This window comes from Entelurus aequoreus, linkage group LG19, assembly GCF_033978785.1.
Source record: "Entelurus aequoreus isolate RoL-2023_Sb linkage group LG19, RoL_Eaeq_v1.1, whole genome shotgun sequence".
Taxonomy (NCBI): domain Eukaryota; kingdom Metazoa; phylum Chordata; class Actinopteri; order Syngnathiformes; family Syngnathidae; genus Entelurus; species Entelurus aequoreus.
This window is the reverse complement of record NC_084749.1, coordinates 9,961,852-9,975,733: the sequence shown is the minus strand read 5'-3', so window position 1 is coordinate 9,975,733 and position 13,882 is coordinate 9,961,852. Positions and strand designations below refer to the sequence as shown.

Genomic DNA, 13,882 nt, shown 5'->3' with positions numbered 1-13,882 from the left:
TACCACTGCAATATTTTACACTTAATTGGTGAAAAATACCTCTGCAATATTTTACTTAATTGGTGAAAAATACCTCGGCAATATTTTACACTTAATTGGTGAAAAATTACCAATATTTTACACTTAATTGGTGAAAAATACCTCTGCAATATTTTACTTAATTGGTGAAAAATACCTCTGCAATATTTTACACTTAATTGACTTAATTGGTGAAAAATACCTCTGCAATATTTTACACTTAATTGGTGAAAAATACCTCTGCAATATTTTACACTTAATTGGTGAAAAATACCTCTGCAATATTTTACACTTAATTGGTGAAAAATACATCGGCAATATTTTCCACTTAATTGGTGAAAAGTTACCAATATTTTACACTCAATTGGTGAAAAATACCTCTGCAATATTTTACACTTAATTAGTGAAAAGTTACCAATATTTTACACTTAATTGGTGAAAAATACCTCTGCAATATTTTACTTAATTGGTGGAAAATACCACTGCAATATTTTACACTTAATTGGTGAAAAATACCTCTGCAATATTTTACTTAATTGGTGAAAAATACCTCGGCAATATTTTACACTTAATTGGTGAAAAATTACCAATATTTTACACTTAATTGGTGAAAAATACCTCTGCAATATTTTACTTAATTGGTGAAAAATACCTCTGCAATATTTTACACTTAATTGACTTAATTGGTGAAAAATACCTCTGCAATATTTTACACTTAATTGGTGAAAAATACCTCTGCAATATTTTACACTTAATTGGTGAAAAATACCTCTGCAATATTTTACACTTAATTGGTGAAAAATACATCGGCAATATTTTCCACTTAATTGGTGAAAAGTTACCAATATTTTACACTCAATTGGTGAAAAATACCTCTGCAATATTTTACACTTAATTAGTGAAAAGTTACCAATATTTTACACTTAATTGGTGAAAAATACCTCTGCAATATTTTACACTTAATTGGTGAAAAGTTACCAATATTTTACACTCAATTGGTGAAAAATACCTATGCAATATTTTACACTTAATTGGTGAAAAATACCTCTGCAATATTTTACACTTAATTGGTGAAAAATACCTCTGCAATATTTTACACTTAATTGGTGAAAAGTTACAAATATTTTACACTTAATTGGTGAAAAATACCTCTGCAATATTTTACACTTAATTGGTGAAAAATACCTCGGCAATATTTTACACTTAATTGGTGAAAGATTACCAATATTTTACACTTAATTGGTGAAAAATACCTCTGCAATATTTTACACTTAATTGGTGAAAGATTACCAATATTTTACACTTAATTGGTGAAAAATACCTTGGCAAAAACATTTTTTATTAGAAAATTTTAAGATGGATCATAACTTTTACTTCAAATACAATTAAAAATGACAATTAGTAAAATAAGCCACCTTTTTCCTCTAAAAAATATTGTATTTTAATACTGTGACCTTTTTATTTTTTTATTTTTTTTTAAGAAAACTTTATTCCAAAACACTTACTTTTGCCAAATGAATTTTTTATTTTTATTTTTATTTTTATTAAATTGCTGCTTTATTTTCTGGTAACGTCGTGAATATTTCCTCTTAATATTGGTCATTTTTAACACATAGTTGTATGACTTTTTCCGAAAAAGAAAACATTTTATTCTGAAAATACTGCACCTTCGTCCATTATATGATTAAATGTCTTTAAAAAAAAAACATGACTTCATTTGTACACCTCTCAGATTGTTCACTTAAACAGCCCGAATTAGTTTCTTCTAAAAAAAACTTTAATTTTGAAATATGACACTTTTTTGTCTTTTTTTCACCTTCCAATATTCCAACTTGATTCTTCAAATATTGTGCCTCTTATATCTACTCGCGTGTCCTGCGTGATTAAAAGTACCGTGTGGATTTCCACCGGGGGTTTTTTTTATGGCTGACTTTCAGAATAAATGAATATTTTTCCAAAGTACTTTTGAAAAAGAAGAAATGCTCGAGCAGGAAGAAAGTTGACCTGATGAATCCAGCGGAGATGAAGCTGTCTGTGCTCTCTGCAGCCACTTTATTCCGCTTGACGTCCCAATGGTCGTCTGGCACCAACAGGACGTGGAGCTCCAACAACTGAAGGCAACAAATAAAAGACTAATAATAATAATAATAATAATAACAACAGCATGAATTAACTCCATACCTTGCAACTGATGGGTCTTCTATCCGCAGACTCACAGGATAGATCCATCTTCTACTAGTACTCCTACTAGTACTCCTACTAGTACTCCTACTAGTACTCCTACTAGTACTCCTACTAGTACTCCTACTAGTACTCCTACTGGTACTCCTACTAGTACTCCTACTAGTACTCCTACTAGTACTATTGTGTGTTATTCCCACGCTGCTGGAGGCGTGGACTTGTGACTCCACCTCCTCCCTAAAAGGACTGCCAGCATTGGTTGCTATGGTGATGCAACTAAAGAGGATAATCATTTATTATGTTTCTTTATTTTCATATTTTCTACAGTAATACATTTCTTTACATGTTTACTCGTTGCGGTCATTTGTTGTGTTTTATTTCGCGCACTTCCACACTTTTAAGAACGTGAGTGCATATAAGTGCGTCCTCAGTACCCGGATGTTGCACGCACTCAGCAGAAATGGTAAGTAATTAAGTGCGCAGTGTACTTAGTATAAGAAGTATTAAGTGCAGCGGGTATATATTGACGTTTAGGTAGAAAAATATGACAATAATGATGTGTTTCCGACTGTAAGAAAGATGACTTAAGTGCGTCCTCAGTACCCGGATGTTGCACTCATCACAAATGGTGAGTAATTAAGTGCGCAGTGTGCTTAGTTATAAGAAGTATAAAGTGCACAGTGCAGCGGGTATATATTGACGCTTAGGTAGAAAAATATGACAATAATGATGAGTTTCCGACTGTAAAAGAAAGATGACTTTTAAGTACGTGAGTGCATAAGTGCGTCCTCAGTACCCGGATGTTGCACGCACTCAGCAGAAATGGTGCGTATTTAAGTGCAGTGTACTTAGTATACGAAGTATAAAGTGCACAGTGCAGCGGGTATATATATATATATTACATTATTATATAATATTATATATATATATTCAGGTACGGAAATGCGCGAAATTAAAAAAGACGCCATTGCGTGGTAAGCACACCTTCCCACCACTAGAGGCAGACGTTTCCGCTCATCGATAGTGATGTTCAAGTACTTCCGGCAATGTAGGAACCATTTTGTTCTATCGGCTTGAAGTAGTTTTTAACTATATGTGTCTACGTCATAGAGCAACACATTTATTTGGCATATTTACAGCATGCGAATATAACAAATAAAAAACGCACACATAAAATTGGAATCTACGTGAAATTCCATACCGCGCTGAGTTTTGTGAATTCCCATTACATTTCGGGCGCCCGAACGCAACATTGGAGGACACGCCTCCACATAAACCGGAAGTCCAGCGAAGAGCAAAAGTAGCTTGTCGTCAACAAGTTGAAGAAGTTGCCGTTTTGTTGGAAGTCCAGTAAATAAACACAACATGTCGGGATCTTCCAGCATCGTGGCGATGAAGAAAGTCGTCCAACAACTGCGACTTGAAGCGGGAATAAACCGAGTCAAGGTAAACAGAAAGGACCTCTACTTTAGGGCGTGTTTGGGAAAACATCATTAGACTGTAAACATGACTCATGATGTGTTCACGACTGTAAGGAAGATGGCAATAATGATGTTTCCGACTGTAAGGAAGATGACAATAACAATATGTTTCCGACTGTAAAAAAGACAATATGTTTCCGACTAAGAAAGAGGACAATATGTTTCAGACTGTAAGAAAGATGACAATATGTTTCCAACTGTAAGAAAGATGACAACAATGTTTCCGACTAAGAAAGATGACAATAATGATACGTTTCCGACTGTAAGAAAGATGACAGTAATGATATGTTTCCGACTGTAAGAAAGATGACAGTAATGATATGTTTCAAACTGTAAGAAAGATGGCAATAATATGTTTTTGACTGTAAGAAAGATGACAATATGTTTCAGACTGTAAGAAAGATGACAATATGTTTCCGACTGTAAGAAAGATGACAATAACAATGTTTCAGACTGTAAGAAAGATAACAATAATGTTTCCGACTGTAAGAAAGATGACAATATGTTTCCGACTGTATGAAAGATGACGGTAATGATGTTTCCGACTGCAACAAAGATGGCAATATGTTTCCGACTGTAAGAAAGATGACAATAACAATGTTTCCGACTGTAAGAAAGATGACAATAACAATGTTTCCGACTGTAAGAAAGATGACAGTAATGTGTTTCCGACTGTAAGAAAGATGACAATATGTTTCCGACTAAGAAAGATGACAATAATATGTTTCAGACTGTAAGAAAGATGACAATATGTTTCCTACTGTAAGAAAGATGACAATAATGATACGTTTCCGACTGTAAGAAAGATGACAGTGATATGTTTCCAACTGTAAGAAAGATGACAGTAATGATATGTTTCAAACAGTGTTGGGTTAGTTACTGAAAACCAGTAATGAGTTATAGTTACTTCATTTCAAAAGTAACTCAGTTACTAACTCAGTTACTTACACCAAAAAGTAATGCGTTACTTTGAAAAGTAACTATTTAGTTACTTCTTTTTTTCTTTTCTTTTTTAAAAGCTCCCATTAATGCCCTTTAGCCTTCATTTCAGTACTGTTATTGCACTGGAGAATAATACAATGTGTTGATCAACTTGACATGCATTTGCATCACTGAACTCTGCTAAGCAATGTGCTCTACATACAACACACAAACAATGTGCTCTACATACAACACACAAACAATGTGGTCTACATACAACACACAAACAATGTGGTCTACATACAACACACAAACAATGTGCTCTACATACAACACACAAACAATGTGGTCTACATACAACACACAAACAATGTGGTCTACATACAACACACAAACAATGTGGTCTACATACAACACACAAACAATGTGCTCTACATACAACACACAAACAATGTGGTCTACATACAACACACAAACAATGTGGTCTACATACAACACACAAACAATGTGGTCTACATACAACACACAAACAATGTGGTCTACATACAACACACAAACAATGTGGTCTACATACAACACACAAACAATGTGCTCTACATACAACACACAAACAATGTGGTCTACATACAACACACAAACAATGTGCTCTACATACAACACACAAACAATGTGGTCTACATACAACACACAAACAATGTGGTCTACATACAACACACAAACAATGTGGTCTACATACAACACACAAACAATGTGGTCTACATACAACACACAAACAATGTGGTCTACATACAACACACAAACAATGTGGTCTACATACAACACACAAAGACAAAGATATGTTTCAAAGGCCAATTTGTTTCTGGCCAGAACAAATTGACAAAACTATTTTAAATAGCTGCAACATAATGGCACTTTAACTTGAACTTGAAGTAGATAGGATCTTTGATCCAAGACACAACTTACATTTAACTAAAATGTTATTTTCTTTGTGCTCGACAAAAGAAAAGTATTGAGAATTTCTCCTTGTTAAAAAAATCGACTCTTGGCTTCGCCTTGATGTCTTGTTAGTTGTTATGATAGTAGCGTTTATGTGTGTGGCCCTTTAAGATATGACAACATGTGAGGTGAGTGACGTCAGTGAGTGAGTGGGCGAGAGAGGTGAGCGACCGGCGACAGTGAGTGCTTGCAGGTGCTCTCTCTAGCTTGCTGGATGGCTGCATCCAATAAAGTCACAAAGTTGCAACAAACCGCCGGCCTCGTCATTCACCCTCAGCTGTAAAGACCACTTCCGGGTAAAGTGAAGGTTGTTAGCCCCGAAGGAACGTCTCCCCTGCGCTCCTCAACTACGGTATGGGAGTCCCTCCCCCCCGCCCCCACCCACACAAAGCACGTACGCCTCTTATTTTCCACCGCAGCTCTGCCACAAAACACACTCAGATCTTCAGTTTCTAGCCGATACTACATAAAAAATAACGTAAAATAACGCATCATGTAGTAACGGTAACTGAGTTACTGAATATAAAAAATAACGCGTTAGATTACTAGTTACCGCCGAAACTAACGGCGTTACAGTAACGCGTTACTTTGTAATGCGTTAGTCCCAACACTGGTTTCAAACTGTAAGAAAGATGGCAATAATGTTTTTGACTGTAAGAAAGATAACAATAACAATGTTTCCGACTGTAAGAAAGATTACAACAATATTTCAGACTGTACGAAAGATGACAGTAATATGTTTCCGACTGTAAGAAAGATGACAACAATATGTTTCCGACTGTAAGAAAGATGACAATATGTTTCCGACTGTAAGAAAGATTGACAATGACAATGTTTCAGACTGTAACAAAGATGACAATAACGGTGTTTCCGACTGTAACAAAGATGACGACAATGTTTCCAACTGTAAGATGACAATATTTCCAACTTTAACAAATATGACAATGTTTCCGACTGTAAGAAAGATGACAATATGTTTCCGACTAAGAAAGATGACAATGTTTCCGACTGTAAGAAAGATGACAATATGTTTTCGACTGTAAGAAAGATGACAATAACAATGTTTCGAACTGTAAGAAAGATGACAATAATGATGTGCTTCCAACTGTAAGAAAGATGACAATGATATGTTCCCAACTGTAAGAAAGATGACAACAATGATGTTTCCGACTGCAAGAAAGATGACAATAATGATATGCTTCCAACTGTAAGAAAGATGACAATGATATGTTCCCAACTGTAAGAAAGATGACAATATGTTTACGACTGTAAGAAAGATGACTATAATGATGTTTCCGACTGCAGGAAAGATGACAATAATGATATGCTTCCAACTGTAAGAAAGATGACAATGATATGTTTCCAACTGTAAGAAAGATGACAATAATGATGTTTCCGACTGCAAGAAAGATGACAATATAGATGTTTCCGACTGCAGGAAAGATGACAATAATGATATGCTTCCAACTGTAAGAAAGATGACAATGATATGTTCCCAACTGTAAGAAAGATGACAATATGTTTACGACTGTAAGAAAGATGACAATAATGTTTCCGACTGCAGGAAAAATGACAATAATGATATGTTCCCAACTGTAAGAAAGATGACAATATGTTTACGACTGTAAGAAAGATGACTATAATGATGTTTCCGACTGCAGGAAAGATGACAATAATGATATGCTTCCAACTGTAAGAAAGATGACAATGATATGCTTCCAACTGTAAGAAAGATGACAATGATATGTTCCCAACTGTAAGAAAGATGACAATATGTTTACGACTGTAAGAAAGATGACAATAATGATATGCTTCCAACTGTAAGAATGATGACAATGATATGTTTCCAACTGTAAGAAAGATGACAATAATGATGTTTCCGACTGCAGGAAAGATGACAATAATGATATGCTTCCAACTGTAAGAAAGATGACAATATGTTTACGACTGTAAGAAAGATGACAATAATGATGTTTCCGACTGCAGGAAAGATGACAATAATGATATGCTTCCAACTGTAAGAAAGATGACAATATGTTCCCAACCGTAAGAAAGATGACAATATGTTTACGACTGTAAGAAAGATGACAATAATGATGTTTCCGACTGCAGGAAAGATGACAATAATATGTTTCCAACTGTAAGAAAGATGACAATAATGATGTTTCCGACTGCAAGAAAGATGACAATAATGATATGCTTCCAACTGTAAGAAAGATGACAATATGTTCCCAACTGTAAGAAAGATGACAATGATGTTTCCGACCGCAGGAAAGATGACAATAATGATATGCTTCCAACTGTAAGAAAGATGACAATGATATGTTCCCAACCGTAAGAAAGATGACAATATGTTTTTATGACTGTAAGAAAGATGACAACAATGATATGTTTCCAACTGTAAGAAAGATGACAATAATGATATGTTTCCGACTAGGAAAGATAATAAAAATATGTTTCCAACTGTAAGAAAGATGACGATAATGTTTCCGACTGTATGAAATATGACAATAATGATGTTTCCGACTGTAAAAAAAGACGACAATAATAATGTTTCCGACTGTAAGAAAGATGACAACAATATGTTTCGAACTGTAACAAACATGACAATATTTTTCCAACTGTCCAAGGAAACATTGTCATCTTTGTTACAGTCAGAAAACATATTGTCATCTACAATATGTTTCCGACTGTAACAAAGATGACAATAATGATGTTTCCATGACAACAATATGTTTCCATGGTGTTAGGTCTCCCAGGCCGCGGCCGACCTGCAGCAGTTTTGTCTTCAGAACGCCCAGCAGGACCCGCTGCTGACTGGCATGTCGTCCAGCAACAACCCCTTCAGACCGCAGAAAGTTTGCTCCTTCCTGTAACTTCCGCCTTGTGTGAGGATTTACTCTCTAATCATTTATACTGATATCATTATTCATATAATCATTTATACTGATATCATTATTCATATAATCATTTATACTGATATCATTAATCGGTAACACTTTAGTATGGGTAACATCCATCCATTTTCAACCGCTTGTCCCTTTGGGGTCGCGGGGGGTGCTGGAGCCTATCTCAGCTGCATTCGGGTGGAAGGCGGAGTACACTTATTCACCATTAATTAGTAGCTTATTAACATGCAAATTAGTAACATATTGGCTCTTAATTAGTCATTAAGTACTTATTAATGCATTATTCTGGATGGCCTCATTATACAAGCAGTAAGCCATCAACTAAGAGTCTTCCCTCAATAACCTCAGAATTATTGCTTATTAGTAACCCCAACCCTTATATGTTCCCCTAGTGTCCAAACAACTCTAAATGAAGTCTTTACTTAGAATGTTCCCCATACTAAAGTGTTACCCATTAATCATATATACTGATAATATAATCCTTTCTGCTGATAGGTATCATGAATCCTATATGGATATATTCATGTTTGTATAAATAATAGATGTGTTTGCTTCCCACAGATCTTCAGTGTGGTGTTGGTGGATTCTACTTCAGCTTCTGCGGACCAAAATGTCATCAAGTCATAAAGGGAACAAGCAACAGCTTTTTGTTAAGCAAGCTAAAGTTTGACAAATACGAGTCTTTCATGTTACACCAACTAAATACTCCCACTAGTGCCTTGTACAGTTTCTCATGTCTGACTTCAACTATAAATGATTTTCACATTTCCTGGTTTTGTCACCTCTACTTTTGTCAGTAACAGTATCAACAATGAGGTTATGTTGTATCCATGCATAGTATTGAAGTGCGATACCACTTATTTTCTCTCTGATCTGATATCAAGTAAAATTCAGGCTACTGATTCTACTTTGTGCAAACATACATAACATGTGTGCTAAGATTGAAATAGTTGTATCATGTCTAATGTAATGACCATTCTAGGTCTAAGACTACATGTGACCATTCTAGGTCTAAGACTACATGGGACCATTCTAGGTCTAAGACTACATGTGATCATTCTCAGTCTAAGACTAGATGTGACCATTCTAGGTCTAAGACTACATGTGACCATTCTAGGTCTAAGACTACATGTGACCATTCTAGGTCTAAGACTAGATGTGACCATTCTAGGTCTAAGACTAGATGTGACCAATCTAGGTCTAAGACTACATGTGACCATTCTAGGTCTAAGACTACATGTGACCATTCTAGGTCTAAGACTACATGTGACCATTCTAGGTCTAAGACTAGATGTGACCAATCTAAGACTACATGTGACCATTCTAGATCTAAGACTAGATGTGACCATTCTAGATCTAAGACTAGATGTGACCAATATAAGTCTACGACTAGATGTGACTAATAAAAGGCTAAGACTAGATGTGACCAATCTAAGACTAGATGTGACCGATATAAGTCTAAGAGTAGATGTGACTAATATAAGTCTAAGACTAGATGTGACCAGTCTAAGACTAGATGTGACCAATATAAGTCTAAGACTAGATGTGACTAATATAAGTCTAAGAGTAGATGTGACCAATCTAAGTAAGACTAGATGTGACCAATCTAAATCTAAGACTAGATGTGACTAACCTAAGTCTAAGATTAGATGTGACCAATATAAGTCTACGACTAGATGTGACTAATTTAAGTCTACGACTAGATGTGACTAATTTAAGGCTAAGACTAGATGTGACTAATATAAGTCTAAGACTAGATGTGACCAATCTTAAGTTTTAGACTAGATGTGACCAACCTAAGTCTAAGACTAGATGTGACCAATCTAAGTTTTAGACTAGATGTGACCAATATAAGTCTAAGACTAGATGTGACTAACCTAAGTCTAAGACTAGATGTGACCAATCTAAGTTTTAGACTAGATGTGACCAATCTAAGTTTTAGACTAGATGTGACCAATTTAAGTCTAAGACTAGATGTGACCAATATAAGTCTAAGACTAGATGTGACCAATCTCAGTTTTAGACTAGATGTGATCAATCTAAGTCTAAGACTAGATGTGACCAATCTAAGTTTTAGACTAGATGTGACCAATCTAAGTCTAAGACTAGATGTGACCAATCTAAGTTTTAGACTAGATGTGACCAATAGAAGTCTAAGAGTGGATGTGAATAAGTCTAAGACTAGATGTGACTAATATAAATCTAAGAGTAGATGTGAGTAAGTCTAAGACTAGATGTGACTAATATAAGCCTAAGACTAGATGTGATTAATTTAAGTCCAAGACTAGATGTGACCAAGTCTAAGACTAGATGTGACCAATATAAGCCTAAGACTAGATGTGACCGATCCAAGTCTAAGACTAGATGTGACCGATCTAAGACTAAGACTAGATGTGACCAATTTAAGTCTAAGACTAGATGTGACCGATCTAAGTCTAAGACTAGATGTGACCGATCCAAGTCTAAGACTAGATGTGACCGATCTAAGACTAAGACTAGATGTGACCAATTTAAGTCTAAGACTAGATGTGATTAATCTAAGTCTAAGACTAGATGTGACTACTATAAATATATATTTGAACTGTGACCAAAGTTCAGTGGATTCAAAAATAAAAGCACCTTCATAAAGTTATGATATAATTGAACATGAATAAAGGTATATTATTATTTTATTCTTACATGGGAAAAAATAACAGTCAAAATGTAAGAAAAAAAACATGGATATGTCATGAGAAAAAGTTGTAATTAATAATAATATACTTAGTCACATATAATACACAATATCTGTTTTTAATAACCAACATCAACATGTCTCCTGCATACTTTCACTTGTTTTGGTGGAAAAAGTATCAACTTAAGTATCAATATTTTAATGTGAGGATGGATATTAGAGCATAAACATCTGGTATCGGCAGTGTGGATATTTCAGTATCGATCCACACACCACTAATGTTTACGTGTGAACCAACAGCTCGCGCCAAACGACTTCTAGCAAGTCAGAGCTTTTTTCCTGTCACTCCCGCACATATGCAGCTGAGACATACCTGCTGCACCTTCAGTCCTGAGACATTAACGATGTAATTAGTCAGGAAGAATTAGTTTTATAATCATCTTCACATCACTATCTCACTTTTAGGGAATCAAACACAAAGAAGACACTTTTTGATGAGTGAAATCATCTGTTTTCACTTTCATTTCATGGCTCAGTCGCTCACAGCACAACATTTATATCGCGATTGCTCCTCCTTTTCTTAGATAACCATGTTGGGCGATCACTTCTACTTGGTGGATTGTTTCCTGTCTTATTTGGAGTTTGTTTTTACTATGCAAGGTTCCAAATGTCAGGAAATGCTTTGTGAGAGGAGGAACAGCAAGACTTAAATGATTTCTTAATTACTCCCACAAATGTACACTGTGACTTTTTGTATTTCATCTATATTGTGAGGAGTGATCGCATTAATTCAAAGACTACTTTATTACTCACAAATGTACACTGTGACTTTTTGTATTTCATCTATATTGTGAGGAGCAATCACATAAATACAAAGACTACTTGATTACTCACAAATGTACATTGTAACTTTTGTATTTCATCCATGTTGTGAGGAGCGATCGCATGACTACAAATACTATTTTACAACACAAATGTACACTGTGACTTTTTGTATTTCATCCATGTTGTGAGGAGCGATCACATGAATTCAAAGACTACTTTATTACTCACACAAATGTACTGTGACTTTTTGTATGTCATCCAAATTGTGAGGAGCAATTGCATGAATAAAAAGACTACTTAATTACTCACACAAATGTACACTGACTTTTTGTATGTCATCCATATTGTGAGGAGCGATCGCATAAATACAAAGATTACTTAATTACTCACACAAATGTACACTGACTTTTTGTATTTCATTCATATTGTGAGGAGCGATCGCATAAATACAAAGACTACTTAATTACTCACACAAATGTACACTGACTTTTTGTATGTCATCCATATTGTGAGGAGCGATCACATTAATAGAAAGACTACTTTATTACTCACACAAATGTACATTGTAACTTTTTGTATGTCATCCATATTGTGAGGAGCGATCGCATTAATAAAAAGACTAATTACTCACACAAATGTACACTGTGACTTTTTGTATGTCATCCATAATGTGAGGAGCGATCGCATGAATAGAAAGCCTACGTTATTACTCACACAAATGTACATTGTAACTTTTTGTATGTCATCCATATTGTGAGGAGCGATCGCATTAATAAAAAGACTAATTACTCACACAAATGTACACTGTGACTTTTTGTATGTCATCCATATAGTGAGGAGCGATCACATGAATAGAAATACTACTTTATTACTCACACAAATGTACACTGACTTTTTGTATTTCATTCATATTGTGAGGAGCGATCGCATAAATACAAAGACTACTTAATTACTCACACCAATGTACACTGTGACTTTTTGTATGTCATCCATAATGTGAGGAGCGATCGCATGAATAGAAGGCCTACGTTATTACTCACACAAATGTACATTGTAACTTTTTGTATGTCATCCATATTGTGAGGAGCGATCGCATTAATAAAAAGACTAATTACTCACAAATGTACACTGTGACTTTTTGTATGTCATCCATAATGTGAGGAGCGATCGCATGAATAGAAAGCCTACGTTATTACTCACACAAATGTACATTGTAACTTTTTGTGTCATCCATATTGTGAGGAGCGATCGCATTAATAAAAAGACTAATTACTCACACAAATGTACACTGTGACTTTTTGTATGTCATCCATATAGTGAGGAGCGATCACATGAATCGAAATACCGGTACTGCTTTATTACTCACACAAATGTACACTGACTTTTTGTATTTCATTCATATTGTGAGGAGCGATCGCATGAATAGAAAGCCTACGTTATTACTCACACAAATGTACATTGTAACTTTTTGTATGTCATCCATATTGTGAGGAGCGATCGCATTAATAAAAAGACTAATTACTCACACAAATGTACACTGTGACTTTTTGTATGTCATCCATATAGTGAGGAGCGATCACATGAATAGAAATACTACTTTATTACTCACACAAATGTACACTGACTTTTTGTATTTCATTCATATTGTGAGGAGCGATCGCATAAATACAAAGACTACTTAATTACTCACACCAATGTACACTGTGACTTTTTGTATGTCATCCATAATGTGAGGAGCGATCGCATGAATAGAAGGCCTACGTTATTACTCACACAAATGTACATTGTAACTTTTTGTATGTCATCCATATTGTGAGGAGCGATCGCATTAATAAAAAGACTAATTACTCACAAATGTACACTGTGACTTTTTGTATGTC

The 13,882-nt window shown here is 35.0% G+C and overlaps 2 protein-coding genes across 2 annotated transcripts in view; one reads left to right on the top strand and one right to left on the bottom strand.

Moving 5' to 3' along the window:
* spata1 (spermatogenesis associated 1) overlaps nt 1-2,313 on the bottom strand; it is a 13,212-nt gene extending 10,899 nt beyond the window's left edge. Inside the window, exons 1-2 of the mRNA XM_062027854.1 lie at nt 2,200-2,313; nt 2,023-2,129 (exon numbers count right to left, since the gene is read on the bottom strand). Of these exons, the coding sequence (XP_061883838.1) occupies nt 2,023-2,129; nt 2,200-2,247 (155 nt within the window). The 5' untranslated portion in view covers nt 2,248-2,313. The remainder of the gene's footprint in view (nt 1-2,022; nt 2,130-2,199) is intronic.
* A 1,145-nt stretch (nt 2,314-3,458) lies between these two features.
* Nucleotides 3,459-13,032, top strand: LOC133635091 (guanine nucleotide-binding protein G(I)/G(S)/G(O) subunit gamma-5). The gene is made up of 3 exons (XM_062027852.1): nt 3,459-3,645; nt 8,348-8,485; nt 9,068-13,032. The coding sequence occupies exons 1-2, from the start codon at nt 3,565-3,567 to the stop codon at nt 8,471-8,473; spliced, it is 207 nt and encodes a 68-aa protein (XP_061883836.1). The 5' UTR covers nt 3,459-3,564; the 3' UTR covers nt 8,474-8,485; nt 9,068-13,032.
* The last annotated feature ends 850 nt before the right edge of the window (nt 13,033-13,882 follow it).